The sequence below is a fragment of the Indicator indicator genome, chromosome 7 (assembly GCF_027791375.1).
Source record: "Indicator indicator isolate 239-I01 chromosome 7, UM_Iind_1.1, whole genome shotgun sequence".
Taxonomy (NCBI): domain Eukaryota; kingdom Metazoa; phylum Chordata; class Aves; order Piciformes; family Indicatoridae; genus Indicator; species Indicator indicator.
This window is the reverse complement of record NC_072016.1, coordinates 32613340-32631282: the sequence shown is the minus strand read 5'-3', so window position 1 is coordinate 32631282 and position 17943 is coordinate 32613340. Positions and strand designations below refer to the sequence as shown.

Here is a 17943-nt window from a genome sequence, read left to right as displayed (position 1 = left end):
AGGGAACCAGGGTTGTTTAGCTTGGAAGAAATGAATCCTGACAGAGACTTTCTCACACTCCACAACTCCCTGAAAGGAGGTTGGAGCAAGCTGGGTATCAGTCTCTCGAGTAGTAAGTGACAAGACGAGTGGAAATGACCTCAAGTTGCACCAGGGGAGACCTAGATTATTAGAAGAAACTTCTTCACTGAAAGGGAAGATGGCTGAATCCCCACCGCTAGAGGTGTTTAAAAGAGGCAGAAATGTGCTACTGAGGGACATGGTTTAACACTAGACTTGGTAGAGTTAGGTAATGGTTGGATGTTATCTTAAAGGTCCTTTCCAAACAAAATGATTCTATGATTCCACTTTTTTTAAAGGTGGTAAATATTTCCTTCAGAAATTCCGTTCTCTTCTGTGAAATAGATTTTTCCTTCTATTAAACCCAGCTGCTAATCTTCTGGTACAAGCTAGATACAATGAGCTAAACAACACTTCTGAGCCAAATCCTGCAACATCACATTACAGCTAAGTGACTTGAGGGCATACACAGCTGGTGGTGGCAAGAAGGCAACAACTGTTTATGCTGCAGAAACAAGAGAAGTTAAAATCATATTTTGAATGCAGGCAACACTTGTACTTTCCAACTGACCTTAAACATTAAAACTGCATACCAGTATCAAATTGATAGTATCATCAAGCAAGAGAGTTACGTATGGGTTCCACTTTACATATTATAATTTGTACTATTAAGATGCTGTATCAACCTCATTCTTTATCTGACTGTAACAGGACTGTTAACAGATGACTATTACATCTCCATAAATACAGGGATAAAAGAGTCCTGCAAGAAGATGTTGCCAGCTAACATATTATACAAACTGACTTGGTTTTAAGCATCAACACTTAAAAAAAAAAAAAAACGCTGTTCACACACCTGTTGCCATAATCAATTTTGGCAGTCACTTTCTTTTTCAGTTCTTTGAGCTCATCTTGGGGTAGGGTCCCAGACAATATTTGAGATCTCCACTCGATAAGATCATAGATCATGTGTCGTACACTGCGAAACATTTCTCTGTTATCCTGCTGTTTGGAGAAAAAAGATGGGTGGAAGTTAGTTCTGACGTTTGCTGAGCACCTTCTAAATATGTATCATAAAGTATAATTAGGAAATGAGAATTCAAATAGGTATGACTCTACAAAAAGCTCTCAAATAGGGGCCTTTCTATGGCACAAAAAAACCTGAATACAAAGAGACCTGCACTCTGCTTTAAGGTTTCTAAATAAGTCCAAATGCTTGTGTTTGCTACCATTAAACCCAAGTCACACTGTATTTAGAAGAAACATTCAAGAGAAAGACAACTTTTTCTTGGTTCACAAAGTAGATGGATTCAATGACTCTCTGGACTGAGTAGAGCAGGACTCAAAATGGTGTGTTTTGAACAGCAGGAGGCTCACGTTCTGCAACATTCCACCTACAAAATATTATAGAATCCTTTTCCCCCACCTCCAGTTAACAGAATAACACTTTCAAAATTCCTGAGTGTGCAAAGTCAAGTGTATCAGCAACTAGTAAGTCCACAAGGTAACATCTGAAGCAAAGTCAAAGAAATAAGAACCCACCAAAAATTTATGGGAATAAATACCTTAATTGTTATTATAGATAGCAATATCAATATTATCAATACAGGTTGGGGGGGTGATAAAATTGAGAGCAGTACTGCAGAAAAGGAATTGAGAGTACTGGTGGACAAGCTGGACATGAGCCAACATGAGCAAATTGCATCCTTGGCTGCATCAAAATAAACATGGCCAGCAGGTCAAGAGAGGTGATTGTACCACTCTGCTCTGGTGAGACTTCACCCAGAGTACCACATCCAGGTCTGCAGCCCCCAACACAAGAGAGACATAGACCTGCTGGAGCAGGTCCAGAAGAGGGCCACCACGATGATCAGAGGGCTGGAGCACCTGCCCTATGAATACAGGCTGAAAAAGATGGGGTTGTTCAGCCTGGAGAAGAGAAGGCTCCAAGGAGACCTTATAGCTCTATTTCGATATCTGAAGAGGACCTATAGGAAGGCTGGAGAAGAACTGTTTAGAAGGGCTTGGAATCATAGGACAAGGGGCAATGGTTTGCAGCTGGTGCAGGGTAGATTTAGGTAGGACATTAGGAGGAATTCTTCACAATGAGAGTGTACTTGAGGCCCTGCCCCTGAAGATAGTCAAGATCAAACTCAATGTGGCCCCCTGGGCAGCCTGATCTAGAGGTGTCCCTGCTGACTATAGGGGAATTGGACAAGATGACTTTTGAGGGTCCCTTCCCACCTAATGCAATCTGTGAATATTAACTAGTGCCAGCAGCTTACACAAAATTGCCTTGGCAACATTCAGCTAAGAGAGAACACAAAGATAAAATACCAGACTTAAAATGGAAGAAGCCTCTTATCTAATGTGCTTTCCATATACATACCCATGCATACCTTCATTCAGAGACAAAAGACCGTATCTTTAACTGCAAAGCAGAACTTGTTACATTGCTTTAAACCACGAGAGTGCAAACAAACAGCAAACCTAAGCAAACCTGAAATTGCCAAGCACTGGCCTTTTTATTTTTACTGTGATAGAACATCAAAGCAAAGACAACCAATAGGCCTTGAATGCTTTGCTCTTAACCAAAGTCTCCACCACTTCCCTGGACAGCCTATTCCAATGCCTGAACCACACTTTCAGGAAAGAAAGTTTTCCTATTATGCAACCTAAACCTCTCGGGCACAATTTGAGGCCATTTCCTCTCATTCTGTCATCCGATACTAGAGAGAAGAGACCAACCCCCACCTAGAATAGCTACCTTTCATTAAGGCCACACCTTGGCTTTATTTAACTGAGAACAACTAGAATTATTAAAAAAAAAAAAAAAAACCACAACTCTCCACTGCATCTAATAGACACCAAAAAATTGCAGCATGTAACGACCCAAAGGCTGAGGGGAAAAAAAAAAAAAAAGAGGCAAAAACCAACAAAACAAACCCAAAAAACATCTGACTGTGAAACTTAAAGACTTCAGTCTGTTCAGATTATCAAGAAGCTGACTTGATTATAGTGTGAGAACTTTTCACAGAGAGAAAATACCCATTATTAAAAGCTTTTTAATGCAGCAGAGAACGACACAACAGGCACATATGGCTAGAAGCCATAGACGAATCCAAATGGGAAAGAGGTTCATGATTTTCAATGCTGCAGGCAGTCATAAACTAGTGAGATGGAGAACACACCACATCCTCTGCTATCTGCAAATCACAGCTGAACACCTCCTCAATATTCAAACACTAATCACAAACTGAAAAATACATAAATATGGTCATTTAATGACTTTTGATAGGCAAGATGTGGACAATATGAAGTATCTCATCTGCTGACTGACCAGCTTGAAACCAGCTACCTCCAGCAAAGCACACCTCCGATGAAAAGGGGATCCCAGTGCACCAAAGCTCTTTTTCGGCAGTTAACCACACTTGTTAACAATGTCTCTTGCTATTCCTCCTTTCTTAGAAGTGCACCACAATCAAATCTTGTGCAGCTCTACAAGTGGCCTTTCTCTGCCATAAAGATCAGATTTTATACTCAGGATAATCCCCCAAAAAGACAAACAAGACCAAAACATAATGCTCACTGTCTTCAGCAGCAGAATTAAGGGCAAAGCTATTCTTAGTGCCATCTCTAGATTCTACTGTTTTTAGTCCACTTCTGCCTCTCTACTCCCTCCCTGCTTCTCAACACATTACATCTCTAGCATCACATTGAAGCTCTTTGAATCTATGAAACTTCTGACACCGGTGCCTTAATACAGAAGATCATAAACAGCTTTTCAGCATTAAAATAAGTCTTTAGAAAGAGTAATAGAAGTGGAATTTCATTAATAGCTCCTTCATACTTCTCACTGTACCTTTCCCAGCACCACTCTTCACTACTGTAGAAATTTTCCCAGGTAGATACTTACAACATAGAGTTGTCGCCATATGATAGACCATTCCCGCAGCGTTGTGGTCACCTCCTGGATCAAAGGGAGCTCATTGGGTATAACTGTTTCATGTTGTCTTAAGAGGGAGAGGGGAAAAAACATTTGCATTAAGTAGTTGTTTTGGGAAGGATGGCTGAATCACCTCTAAGAAGAAACCGATTGAGGACAATTCAATAATGACAGAACTTAAAACAACATCACTTTATTTAGATGACCTTTAAGGTCCCTTCCAACCCAAATCATTCCATGATTCCTTGATTACATAAGTTTAAAAAAAAAAAAAAACTAGATACAAGAGAAATGTTGCACACCAGTACAACCACAGGACATAAAAATGTACTTTGATGGGCTGAGAGTATACTAATGAGCTCATGCCATTTTATTCCCCACCTCTTATCCTGATATTACATACATGGTGACCTGGAGTGCATTAAGAAAGTCCTACCAGAAGATCAAGGGAGGTTCTCCTCCCCCTCTACTCTGCCCTAGTGAGGTCACACCTGGAATACTGGGTCCAGTTCTGGGCTCTGCAGTTCAAGAGACAGAGGGAACTGCTGGAGAGTCCAGTGTAGACTACAAAGATCCTGAGGGGCCTGGAGCATCTCTGTGAGGAGCAAAAGCTGTGAGACCTGGGGCTGTTTGGGATGGAGGAGAGCAGCCCAAGAAGGGATCTTCTCAATGTTCAGCAAGAGCTAAAGGGTGGGTGGCAAAAGGATGATGCTGGACTCACTTCAGTGGTGCTCAGTGACAGAACAAGAAGCACCAGGCACTAACTGTAACCTAGGACGTTCAATCTGCACGTGAATAACATTTTCCCTGCTGTGAGGATGCCAGAGCACTGGAGCAGGCTGCCCAGAGAATTTGTGGAGTCTCCTTCTCTGGAGAGATTCTAAACTCACTCAGACACTGTGATCCTGAGCAACCTGCTCTGGGTGACCCTGCTTTAGCAGAGGGGGTTGGACTAGATGATCCCCAGACATCCCTTCCAACTCCCACCATACTTTGATTTTCATACTCACAAGATAAGGTTATCGATACATACCTCAATTACATAATTTGTTATTGAGATACTAATTTCACAAGAAGCAAACAAAATGGACTTGGCTGTTCTGAGTTAACAGTTGGACTCAATATTCTGAAAGATCTTATCCAGCCTAAACGATACTACGATGAAAGCCAGATATGCATGACCTACAGTGCCATGACATTAATCCCTACTTGTTTTCCAAGTTATTGGTCTTGCCAATAAAAAGAAAATTCTGGTCTTGCCAATTAAAAATAAGCATGCAAGTCATTAAGTTTCCCTAGTTCTCTGTTTAAAACGATGAGCCACAAAAGTAAGAAACAACAGCTCCATCATTTAATATTTCAGAAGTAGAGTACTTAAAGGTAGTTTTGTAATCAGCAAGAAAGATGTCATTATGCAGCAATCTTGTGATTAGTAGCTCTACCATTTACATATTTAACAGTGTATAAAAATAAATCAGGCATAAAAGGAATAAAAAAATATTTCAATCCTGTTTGACTCCATTTGATACCTGGCTATTTATTAATTTCAGTCCATTTTGTTTTTCCTGTGCTTTGGGATTTTTTTTTCCCGTTTAACAATTTTTAAATCAGTTTTAAGAATGCTTACATGCATGTCCACCAATGCTGACTTTATGTATAAAGATTTGAACATGAACAGCTGTTAATTAATTCAAACTATTTAGTATCACACATCAGGCAAGCGAGCAGGAGAAGCACAAGATGAACTACAGGACAGAAGTCAGGCAAAAAAAGATGTCTGAACAATAGTTTCAGTAAGAAGTTCAGTCTACAAGATTCAGTGAAGAGGGAATTAAGAAATTACTTCTGTTTTATCCACCCAAAAGAAAAGCATCTCCTATCAAAGACAGAAGCTGTAAGACTTAAGGTCTGGAAGATAAAAGTTGGGAAAACTGAAGTTAGACCTAAAGCAGGGGGCAGGGAGTAGAGGAAGTTGGTTGAAAGAACAGTAGAAGTTAGAAAAAGAAATGGTACAACATTAATTCTTCTGAAATCTTTACATTAAGACAGGAGGTTTTGCTTTAGCTCAGCTATGACAAAGCAGCTATGGCCAGTACTAGCCCGAAGCACTGCTGCTGATGACACCTTTAAACTTCGTGAGTTACCAATTTCAGATCCTTTCAAAAAGAACCACACGCTTTAGTCATCAGCTCCTTAACTGACTGGAAATGAGTGTAAATTATCCAATAATATTCAGAAATTATGCAAACATTAATAGAAAAATTGATTTTCATTATTTTCACACCAAACTTACCCTTTGCCTTCAACTGTTGCTTCCTTCAGATGTATGTACGAGGCTGGAAAAATGCCCTTGAGGAAAAGGAAAAAAAAAAAGTTTTAAATAACCAGCTGCACATAATATCTTGTATCTATTACCTAAAAATATGCCAAGACACATTCTCTTAAGCATCAGGATAGTCATGTCATGGTGTTTTGGTTTTTTTTTCATGTTCATTTGCATTTTGTATGGCATGTCATTTCAAGGTGTTACTGTAACCTCAGCAAACAGACGTGGTGTTTTTTAAACTCAATTTCACAATATTGAAGAAGACAGCAGTTTTCTGTCAAAAGTGGTCTTAAAAAGGCATGTTTCCTCTCTTAGTTCAAGGAACACTTGGCCGTGATTCTCCATATCCCAAGGTGATTATATGCAGATGCAAAACAAACCAGACTTGCTCTTGAAAGCATGAAAGAGATTATTTTAAATAGATCTCCTACAAAAGGACACTTTGTCCATAATCCAGGTTTTCTGCTTATTTTCCTCACATCTAACCACGCTTTCTTACCATGCTATAAGATATTGCTTCTTTTCCCAAAGTGATTTCTCCACTATTTCCAGTTAAAATATACATTGTGTAAGAACAGACAAGACAGCAGGTTGCCTTACTGTGGAAGAAAGAGGAGGGGCTGACACCCCACCATGCTGTGCTGCCATGCATCAAGACCTCAACAGGCTGGAGAGCTGGGTGAAGAGGAACCTCATGAAGTTCAACAAGGGCAAACATAGAGTCCTGAACCTGGAGAGGAATAACCCCCTGCCACCAGTACAGGTTAGGAGTTTTTGGCTAGAAAGGAGCTTTGCTGAAGACCACCTGGGAGTGCTGCTGGACAACAAGTTCACCATGAGCCAGCAACATGTTCTTGCGGCCAAGAAGGACAACCTGGGGTGCATCAGGAAGAGCATGGCCAACAGCTCAAGGGACATTCTCCTCCCCCTCTGCACTAGTGAGGCCACATCTGGAGTACTGGGTCTAGTTCAAGAGAGACAAGAATCTTCTGGAGAGCGTCCAGTACAAAGATGAGGAGACTGAAACATGTCTCTAACAACGAAAGACTGAGAGACCTGGGGCTGTTTAGCCTGGAGAAGAGCAGACTGAGAGGGGATCGTCTCAATGCTTATTAATGTCTAAAGGGAGGGGGGCAAGAGGATGGGGCCAGATTCCTGTCAGAGGTGTCCAGCGACAGGACAAATGCACAAACTGGAATTCCATCTGAACAGGAGTCAAAATTTCCCTGTGAGGGTGCTGGAGCCCTGGAGCAGGCTGCCCAGAGAGTTTGAGGACTCTTCTTCTCTGGAGAGATTCCAAACCCTCCTGGACACTGTGACCCTGTACAACACACTGAGGGCGATCCTGCTTTGGCAGGGGGTTGGATTAGATGATTTCCAGAGGTCGCTTCTAATCCCCACCATGCTGGGATTCAGGAATGCAACAACAAAAAAAAATCCTTCGAAAGCAATATGAACTGGGGGAGTAAAGACTGAGGGGTATGTTTCTGCCTAGTAAAATAAAGTCAAGAAAAATCACTACATTCAGCAGCAATCAGAGAAATAATGCAGCATATGAAATCAGTTCAATTTCAGGAAGAACGTGTAATTGTTGCTTAGGCTGTACAAGGTGTGTTTGTAAAACAGACCTCATAAGAAATTTTGTGTATTTCTGAAAAAAGAAAATACCAAAATAGAGCAGAACAGGCTTGGTTAGAAAATGGGTGGGATAAACCACACAGCTCAGCTCTGTGCTTTTAGACATGCAGAAGCGACTCCAAAAGCACCTCTGTTCTGTAGGCAAACATTGCAGCTGAAGTATTTGACTTTAAGAAAAAAAAAAAAACAAAACACAAAAAAAAAACCCCACAACTAAAAGCAGCAAAACCAGCAGCAGTTTAATTCTGGTTAATTACTACCAAGTAAAGGCCCAAAAAATAAACCTATAATGTTAAAACCAGTACATGTGCCGTTTCCTATCCCAGAGAGACTGCTGTAAAGAACAGCCCTTTCTGCAGACTAAAAGCCTAACAACAAAGCAAAATTACACTGTAGAAGATGACTCCCCCTCTGACAGATCACACCTGAAAATCACCACGCTGATCTCCAACTCACTTTCCAAGATGCAATTGTGTTTTACGAGCGATACATTATTTAACAGACAGTGAAACGAAGTGTCAGCCTCTAAACATATCAACTAGAACATAAAGTTCTGAACTTCACTAAGGTAAAGCCTTCAGTACACCAGTTAGTGCAGAAAACCAGCTGATGCACATCAAGACATTTTGTACATCAAGCCTGTTACGGTGACTGCACATAAATATACCCTTAAATTGAAAAAAAAAAAAATATATATATCCATGTTCAACTCAGCTTTTAGGTCTTGCGAAACTAAGTTTTGGTTAACTTCAGAAATCCACATTTTCTAGAGGCTGAGACTAGAACCAGCAGTTACTACAGATTACTAGACACAGGGTAAATCCCTCTCAAGCAGCCCCATAATACATCTCTGAGATCTCTTGTAACAACACACCCAATGCCATAATACACCCCCATCCCAGAGAAAAATGAGTGTTCTGCTCTAACAACACTTACCTTCTTGGATTTTTTTCGTAGTGTGTAACCTCTGTACCAACCTAGGAGGAAAAAAGGGGAAAAGCATTAAAAACTTCATTAATATCACCTACTAACCATGCCTTCTCAACTCAGCAGCACCTTAACATGGTTTCTTTACAATTAGAGTGGCAAATACTGAAACAAGTTGCCCAGAGACATGCCTGAGACTCCATTCCTGGAGACATTCAAGATCAGACTTGAGGGGGCCCTGAGCAACCTGATCTAGTTGTAGATGTCCCTGCTCACTGCAGGGGGGTTGGACAAGATGACTTTCAATGGTCCCTTCCAACCCAATGCATCCTATGATTCTGTGATCATGCTTCATGACCCTCAACATGCATACAAGCATCCTACCTGAACTTAAAATTCTCTGCAGAATTAATACCCTGGCTAAAATAAGTTATCTTAGAAGCTATAAAAATCAAAGCAATGATAGAATCATTTTGGTTGGAAGAGACCTTTAAGATTACCATGTTCAACCCTTAACTCAACACCTCCAAGTGCCTCAAAGTGATGGAGAAGCCTACATGGCAGAGATAGTACTTCACATGGCATGTTTCATCATCACTCATTTAGTTTTAATTACTAATTTACCAACATAAAACCAACTTAAGAGCATTAACTTCACAACTACATCCTGTTTGACTAGTTGGATTTCATACCCTATGCACATTTCCAAATGCAGATCAGCAGTTTGTCACCTCAACAGAAACCAAGAATACTTTGTTTTTTACAATTCACATGTCGAAATATAAAGCCAGCAGCCCTACAGCTCTGAGAATGAGGCAGTGAACACCCACCCTGCAGCAGCCCTGATGCCACATCATTCTTCAGCCTGTGCTGTAGTCCAAGACAGGTGGCCATGCCTGAAAACTGCCTCAGTTATTGTGCCCTCAGTTCACGCCACATCTGCAAGCCATCACCATTACAGCTTTTAGTGTTTCTCCAGCCATCCACTTCTGTCTGTGCCTGGATAACCAAAGTAAAACCAAAGCCCTACACACTACAGTCATTTTGCCTCATTGAAGATGATGTGCCAGAGAAAGCAGATGAGATCTTCTGCACATAGCTCCAGCTAAACGATCATCTAGATCGTTCAGTGCCAGCTTGCTCACATGCTCACACTGCAGCTGTTTTGCATTTCACTTCGTCTGTGGCTCATTCCTTCAACTCAGTCCTGTTCAGCACTCCAGGGAATTCCCCAGATGACCAAAACTGCCCCCTGCAGCTTTTAAAGGCCTGGGTATGGGTGTAATATCAGCCCCTCCATCGCTCAAACAGGGTTTTTTTCCAACAAAGCATCCCTCTGCAGAGATCAGCATAGTGAGGATAAGGGAATCACAAAGCAGACAAAAAAGTCTTGGGGGTAATGGTGAATGAAAAGCTGGACATGAGCCAATGACATACACTTGCAGCCCAGAAGTCAACCGAATCCTGGACTGTAACAAAATCAGTGTGGCCAGCAAGTCAAGGGAAGCTGCTCCTCTGCTCTGCTGAGACCCCCCCTCTGCAGTGCTGGGGCCAGCTCTGGTGTCCTCAGCATGGGAGAGACATGGACCTGTTGGAGCAGGGCCAGAGGAGGCCACAGCAATGATGGGAGGGCTGGAACACCTAGCCTCTGCTGTGAGGCTAGGCTGAGAGAGTTGGTGTTGTTCAGCCTAGAGAAGGCTCCAGGGAGACCCTGCTGTGGCCTTTCAGTGCTTAAAAGGGCCTCTGAAAAGCTGGGGACAGACTTTTTATTATGGCCTGCTGGAACAGGACAAGGGGTGATGGTTTGAAACTAAATGAAGAAATTTCAAAGTGGATAGAAGGAATAATTGTTTTTTACACTGAGGGTCATGAAACACTGGCCCAAGTTGCCCAGAGAGGTGGTAGATGCCAGATCTCAGAAACATTCCAAGTTAGGGCTCTAAGCAACCTGCTCTAGTTGAAGATGTCCCTTTTGACTGCAGGGTATTGAATTAGAACACCTTTAAAGGTCCTTTCCAACCCAAACCAGTCTGATTCTACAGAAAAACCTATAGTCCCACTCCTGATAACATCTAGGTCAGGAATAAAGCTCAATGAAGAAAACCCATGCTGATAAACTCATTATCTACACTCTGAGACTACAAATGCAAATTAAAGTCCCAAGCACACAGAACTTTCCATCTGCTCTCCATCAGCAAAAGGTAAAAAGTCATCACCTTCCCACCACATCCAAAGCCCATCCTCCATGATCACCTGGGGATGGTTGGTTCTGTCTTTAATCTGGTGTCTACAACCAACACAGTTCACACCCCTACAGAGGCTGCCATAGCCTCACATCTCAGATTCCCATTCCTTTCAGGAATATCAACAAAAACTTGCTGAAACGACCACATACTGTTTCTGGCCCAGGTGCAAAAAAGGCAAAGCACTGCTGCTAGCACTTAATTCCACTGGCTGACATCTGCAGAGACATACATTTCAATCCTATTAAAGATCTGATTTCCCTCAAATTTATGAGTAAAACAATGTTTTCAAGTTCTGGTACCTAAACTGAGAAGCACCATAACTCTGATCAAACACACTGAAGAAACTAAAGAACATACAACCATATTATCTCTGCCACATTGCTTCTCCCATCCCATCTTCTGTGCTTTCCAACTCTAGAATTGGAAAGCACACCTGCAGATTAAAAAGCCACGTACTTAAGAAAGCTCCTCACCACCGAACATCTGGCTTTGTGAAGCTTTGCCACAAGCATTAAGAGCTACAAGAGACTGCAGGTAACAAGGTAACCAAATTCTACCTTGGAGAACTGGTTGCACTCCTGCTAGTTGCATGTCCAACCAGGCTCTTCACTGGCAGCTACCACCTGGGTATCCAGCCTGTAGCTAAGCAATTGGGAGCTCAGTTTTCAAAGAGAGCTACGTGTCACTAATTCAACTGGAGGCTCTCAGTCTTGCCATCAACACACATTATAGGGACAATGTAATTTAAAAACATGAAGTCCTCTCTAATCAACTACCTAAACCATAAGGACTGCTCAGTTTCTTACTTTTCCATCAAAGATGAGGGCTACTCTTCTCCAAACACAGGCCCTATCACAACAACCAACTCCCTCACACATGAATTTCTTCGCAGTAATGGTGGGATTGTGAGCTCTAGGTAACCTGCTGGACTTGATGATCTCTAAAGTCTTTTCCAATTATCAACAGTTCTGTTTCTAATTAATGCAATTAAGGTCACAAAACTAATTTTTCTTCAACATGCAATACAGTTGGCTGGATACAGACACTGGATAAGGGGTAAAATAGCTGCTGCTGCTTTGAGTGGTATCTAGTGCTCCAGACTAAAACAACAATAAAAAATAATAAAAAACAACAACAATAAAGTGATAGAGATGTACATGAGCTTCTCAGTGACTTTAAGAGGTATCCTAACACACCCATCAACCTACACTGTGGCCCTGCCTAATTTTCAATTCTAATTCTTGATTTTATAATCTTAGTGGGTTTGAAGATAATGAAAAATTAGAAAAAAAAAATTCCAAGCCTGTGAGTAGAAAGGGGAAATACCGGGTGTCAAACATTTCCCTGGAGTACATGGCACAGATCCTCTTCACTCATGGCCAATTCAGTTTCGAACAGAAACACCAGAGAAAAACAGGCTGACACCAAAATTTTTTCTGAAATGAGCAGGGCTTTTAAACAGCTTATTGATTTGTTAGTTTCCACACACCCTTAATCACAGAACCATTTTAGCTGGAAAAGACCTTTAAGAGCATCAAATCCAACCATCCTCTATCTCTACCAAGGCTGGTGCCAAACCATGTCCCTCAGCAATCACATCTCTCCATCTTTTAAACACCTCCAGGGATGGGGATTCAACCACCTCCTTGGGCAGCCTGTTCCAATCTTGAGAACCCTTTCAGTGAAGAAATTTTTTCTAATGTCCAACCTAAACCTCCCCCGGAGCAACTTGAGGCCATTTTCCCTTGTCCTATTGATAACTAGCATGGAGAAGAGACCAACCTTCACCCTGTCTCCAACCTGCTATCAGGTACTTGTAGATTATGGGATTTAACAAATGGTAATATGCTTCTATGTAAATACCCAATGAAATATTTGTCTCTCAAAGCTGCAAGATACCCAAACATTTACTGCTGTTTATCTTGAATGATGTATCTATTTACTAAGCAGTTACCTAGACAAAAATATTTGCTGCATTTAAAAACACAGCAAAACAAAAACAAACAACTTTGCTCTCACAGTATCAGGAATAATTCATTTGAAAATACTTACTTGGGAATCCAAACTCTCTTCCCACAGCAGCTCTAGAAATTAACCACTGTTAGAATGAGCAAGATTGGGTTTGAGGCTTATTTACTGTTATATTTAATAACTATTCATCTTAATAAGCCACAATTGGTGGTATGTTCCACTTGCCTATCTCACCAAATAACGTACAGAAACTGAATGAAGATGTGCCTCCAAACTTTGAAGCAGTAGATTGTAGTTCTGGAGCCATGGAGATGCACCAGACTTGTTAGAGTTAAATAATGGTTGGACTTGACCTTAAAGGGCTTTTCCAAGCAAAATGATTCAGGGATTTCTGACCTTTCAAATGAGTTTTCTACCTCAGGCTCATTTCTGGGGGCTCTTCCACACACAGGCTACACTGAGATGTGCCAAATACAACCCTCAGACAGGACCCATGGCAGGGATGTCCCCAGGAGCACAGCTGCAAGTTGATGCATATGGTACTAAACCTCCTGGGGCAAGAACTAGAAAAATTGTGTAAAGGAACACAGAGATCAAACAGCTCAAATAATTACCTAATAATGGCAGCTCTGTGAACAAGAGAGATAAGAATTATGGCATCTAATTTCCCATCACAGCAGGTACATAATGAGTAATCATTGTATAAAATGTTTAGAAGAACATTAACTTATTTGCATTTCTTTTAACATGAACTCATCCCATGTGCTCAAAGCTTAGCAACCATGAGTGTGAAGGTCTCTCTGCATTCAAAGTCTGAAGGAAAAATGAGTCATCTCCACTGCCCCACTTAGTTGGCAGCAGTCATCATCTGATACAATTTCAGATCCTCTCTTCAGAGTTCCTTCCACATTCATTAAATAAATTAATTTTAATATTAAAGTACAAAGTTGCCTGATATTTAAATAACTCCATTTGCATTTGGATTTTTTGCTTTTTTATTAAATTCTATAACCTCAGATAATAGAAAGACTACTTTGCTTGGAGTCAAACTTTGCATTGCAGCTGCAAGCAGTAAGAAAATACCATCCTAGGAACAATGAGCAAAACTCATTTGCACAGTGATGAGTAGAGCTTGCTACTTCTGTTGAAATAACTCAGTTTCAGTAAATGCAAGAATTAAAAAAACTCTATTAAGCCAGTATCTAGAATGAATATATCACACAGATCTACCACAAGATCAGTGTCTAGAGAAGCAAATAAATCAAATATTCGAGTAAATCACAGTTTTATAAAACAGTAAGTGTTACAATATTTTAAACACACACCCTCAGCAAGCTTGCAGGTGACATCAAGCTACATGGTCTGGTTGAAAGAAGAGATGCCATCCAGAGGGACTTGGACAGGGTTGAGGCGTGGGCCCATGCTCAGTTCATCAAGGTCTAGTGCAAGGTCCTGCACTTGGGTTGGGGCAATCCCAAGCACAAATATGGGATGGTTGAAGAGTGGCTTGAGAAGAGTCTTGAAGTGAAGGACTTGGGACTGTCAGCTGATGGAAAACTCAACATGAGCTGGCAATGGTCACCAGCAGCCCAAAAGGCAACCATGTCCTGGGCTGTACCAAAAGATGTGACAAGGACAAGAGGGGCAATTCCACCCTTCTGTTCTGGGGAGACCTCACCTGGAGAGCCGTGTCCAGTTGTGGTGCCCCCAGCGTAAGAAGGACATGGACTTGCTGGAGCGAGTCCACAGAAGGGTCATGAAGATGATCAGAGGGCTGGAGCACCCTCCCTATGGGGACAGGATGAGAGAGTTGGGGTGGTTCATCCCAGAGAAGACTCCAGGAAGACCTTAGAGCAGCCTTCCAGTACTTGATGGGGCCTATAGCAAAGCTGGGGAGGGATGTTTTACAAGGGCTTGTTATGATAGGATGAGGGGGAATGGATTTCAGATGGAAAAAGGGAGATTTAGACTGGAGATTAGGAAAACATTCTTTACAGTGAGGGTGGTGAGACACTGGAAGAGGTTGCAGATGCTTCCTCCCTGGAAGCGTTTAAGGTCAGGTTAGACAGAGCCTTGAGAAACCTGGTCTAGTGAAAGGTGTCCCTGCCAATGGCATGGAGTTGGACCTAGGTGATCATCAAAGTCTCTTCCAACCCAAACCAGTTTATGATAATTTAGTTATGTTACTTACACCTTTCCGAAGTGAAGCATGCCATAAAATATCAAGCCAAGGGTATAATTAAAGAGCTGTTTTTCACTTGGCTCAGTACTGGATGGAGCAAGAGCTGAAGTGTTCTGACAATCTTTGCATTCTGTTGATTATCAAACTCAGCATTCAAATTCCCTTTTACTTGGATGAAGGAGGAAAGATTTTTTTGGTAGATACAATGTTTCTGCAGCTTCATTTCAAAACAAGCAAAACATCTGAAGAGTCTGAAAGCCATCCACAGCACTGTAACATATGTACTCATCCCTAAGAGGTATAAATAATTTAGGACCCAGGTGACTTTCAAATTCAGATAACACTTTTTAGCAGTAGGCTCTTTTGCATCACCCAAGGGTATCCAAAAACCATCTATCATTTCTCTAACGTAGGGCAGATGCTACAACTGATCCAGACAAATAAACATTCACAGAAAGATAAATGAGATTTCAGCAGGTATCAACCACAAGCATCTTCATTCACATCTAGAATTAGTTATTTCAGTGTTCATTAGAAATAACGAGGTTTGTCCTTTAGCAACAAAGTAATTCATTCACAAATGAAAGGTCACAGAACTAAGGCAGTTACAGAAACAAGTGTTTTTAAGTGCAGCTTTCACCAGCTTACCTTCATACGTTTCCAAGATGTGCACTGTGTCACCTATTTGTAAGGAAAGTTCATCTGGGCCCCTCGCATCGTAGTTGTAGAGAGCTGGGCAGAGAAAACGCTGCTATTAGAACACGCAAGACAACATAACTTCCAGAGATTTTGTTTCTCCACATAGCTGTGTTTATTAGTCATCACCATTCTCAATGTTTTTCTACAGGAGATGGTACAATAAAAATAGCGAACATTTGGCCAAGGCCTTTCACAGAATCACAAAATGTTAGAGGCTGGAAGAGACCTTCAAAGATCAAGTCCAACCCCCCTGGCAGAGCAGGATCACCTAGGGCAGGCCACACAGGAATGCATCCAGATGGGTCTTTAAAGTATCTAGAGAAGGAGACTCCACAACCTCTTCCAGTGCTCTCTCACCCTCACAGTGAAAAAGGTTTTCCTTGTGTTCATGTGGAATCCCCTATGATCCAGCTTGCACCTCTTGTCCCTTGCTCTACCAGTGGACATCACTGAGAAGAGCCTGGCTCCAGCCTCCCAACACTCACCCTTCAATATCTTCATAGCCATTAATGAGGTCATCCCTCAGTCTCCCCCAAACTGAAGGGACCCAGGATGCCATTGGCCTTCCTTTCCACAAAGGGCACAGAACCCACATTAATAGCTCCCCTCGTAACAAAAAGTCACAGGTCCCCTCATACCTCAAAAAGCCACAAGTCCACTTCCTACAGATAGCCTTCACTCCATTTTTGATCTTTTGCTTCCTAAGAATAAATTCATTTTTTTGTTGTTGTACTTCCCTGTTTTCCAGCCCTTTGTGTCAGTTTTATGCAGTTCTGTAGGGACTGTGCTATCTTCCACCATCAGCTCAACAGAGAAAAGCCACAAAGTATCTTTACAAAATGAAATCACCACCACTAACGTTAATTAACTTCATTAATTTACTGCATGCATACTCTATTTAAAAGCAACATGGTTTCAGAATTCTTGAATTCCAGAGGTATCTGCAAAAAGACACTGAATTATGGGATGGATTAGCCCTATTCCCCCATTTATGGCATTATAATCAAGTTATCTTACTGTACTCATAAGCAGACACTAAAAGCTTCCTCAATCTGCACATTCACCAAACGTTTATTTTCACAAATATTTGAGCGGTTCCAGTCCCAGGCAGGATGAGGAGTGTGAAAGTTGAAAGTGAAAAACATTTCCCTTTCCAGCACTGGATTTGGAAAAAGCCTGGAGAGCCACCATCCAGCATGAGCAAGAGGAGGTCCAATGTGAGAGACCATAGCATGATAGATGGGTTTGGGTTGGATGGGAACTTAAAGACCATCTATTACCTTGCTATGAGCAAGGACACCTTCCACTTTGATCATCTTACTCAGAGCACCATCCAACCTGACCTGGAATGCTTCCAGAGATGGGGCATCTACTATCTCTCTGGGCACTCTGTGCCAGTGATCTTGAAGATGAAATTCTGAAGAACCTTCATGTCACACCCAGCTATTGCTGATATAAGAGATCTAAAGAAGGGCAGAAAGGATTCTGGACTGAGAACACTCTCAGGTTTGTTTAGATGCACCTAAATATCAAACCTTGCAGCTGCATACATTCCAAGTGACCTCACTGGAGGTCATGAGCTTCAGCTTCACCCTTGGAAGAAAGTCTACTTCTCACTGTCCATCAGACCAGTGCTCAGCCTCCACCCATTTTATTTTCTTTGAAGGAGCACTGGGTGAACACCTTCAGCTAGCCAAGTCAACTAAAAAAAAAAAAAAAAAAAAAAGAAGAAATGCCAGAAGCAAGCACTAGAAGCGGCTCCTGCCTTTTGCAGCCACCAACCTGCAAAAATTCTTACAATTTGTCCTAACTCCTCAGGGAGTGATAGCATTTTTACAGTATGATAGTTCCCTCAAAACTTTCTACCAACTCTCAGATGACCCCTTGCTTTTCTTTTCACATTAGTTTCCAGGGTCAGGGTTGGTGTGCAGCACTGGTGAGAACTGAT

The 17943-nt window shown here is 41.6% G+C and overlaps 1 protein-coding gene across 1 annotated transcript in view; it reads right to left on the bottom strand.

Annotated features, from left to right (window-relative positions):
- Window positions 1-17311, bottom strand: part of DOCK1 (dedicator of cytokinesis 1) — a 340787-nt gene extending 323476 nt beyond the window's left edge. Inside the window, exons 1-6 of the mRNA XM_054382721.1 lie at window positions 17276-17311; window positions 15945-16047; window positions 8907-8947; window positions 6300-6355; window positions 3977-4073; window positions 917-1065 (exon numbers count right to left, since the gene is read on the bottom strand). Of these exons, the coding sequence (XP_054238696.1) occupies window positions 917-1065; window positions 3977-4073; window positions 6300-6355; window positions 8907-8947; window positions 15945-16047; window positions 17276-17311 (482 nt within the window). The remainder of the gene's footprint in view (window positions 1-916; window positions 1066-3976; window positions 4074-6299; window positions 6356-8906; window positions 8948-15944; window positions 16048-17275) is intronic.
- Window positions 17312-17943: the final 632 nt, after the last annotated feature.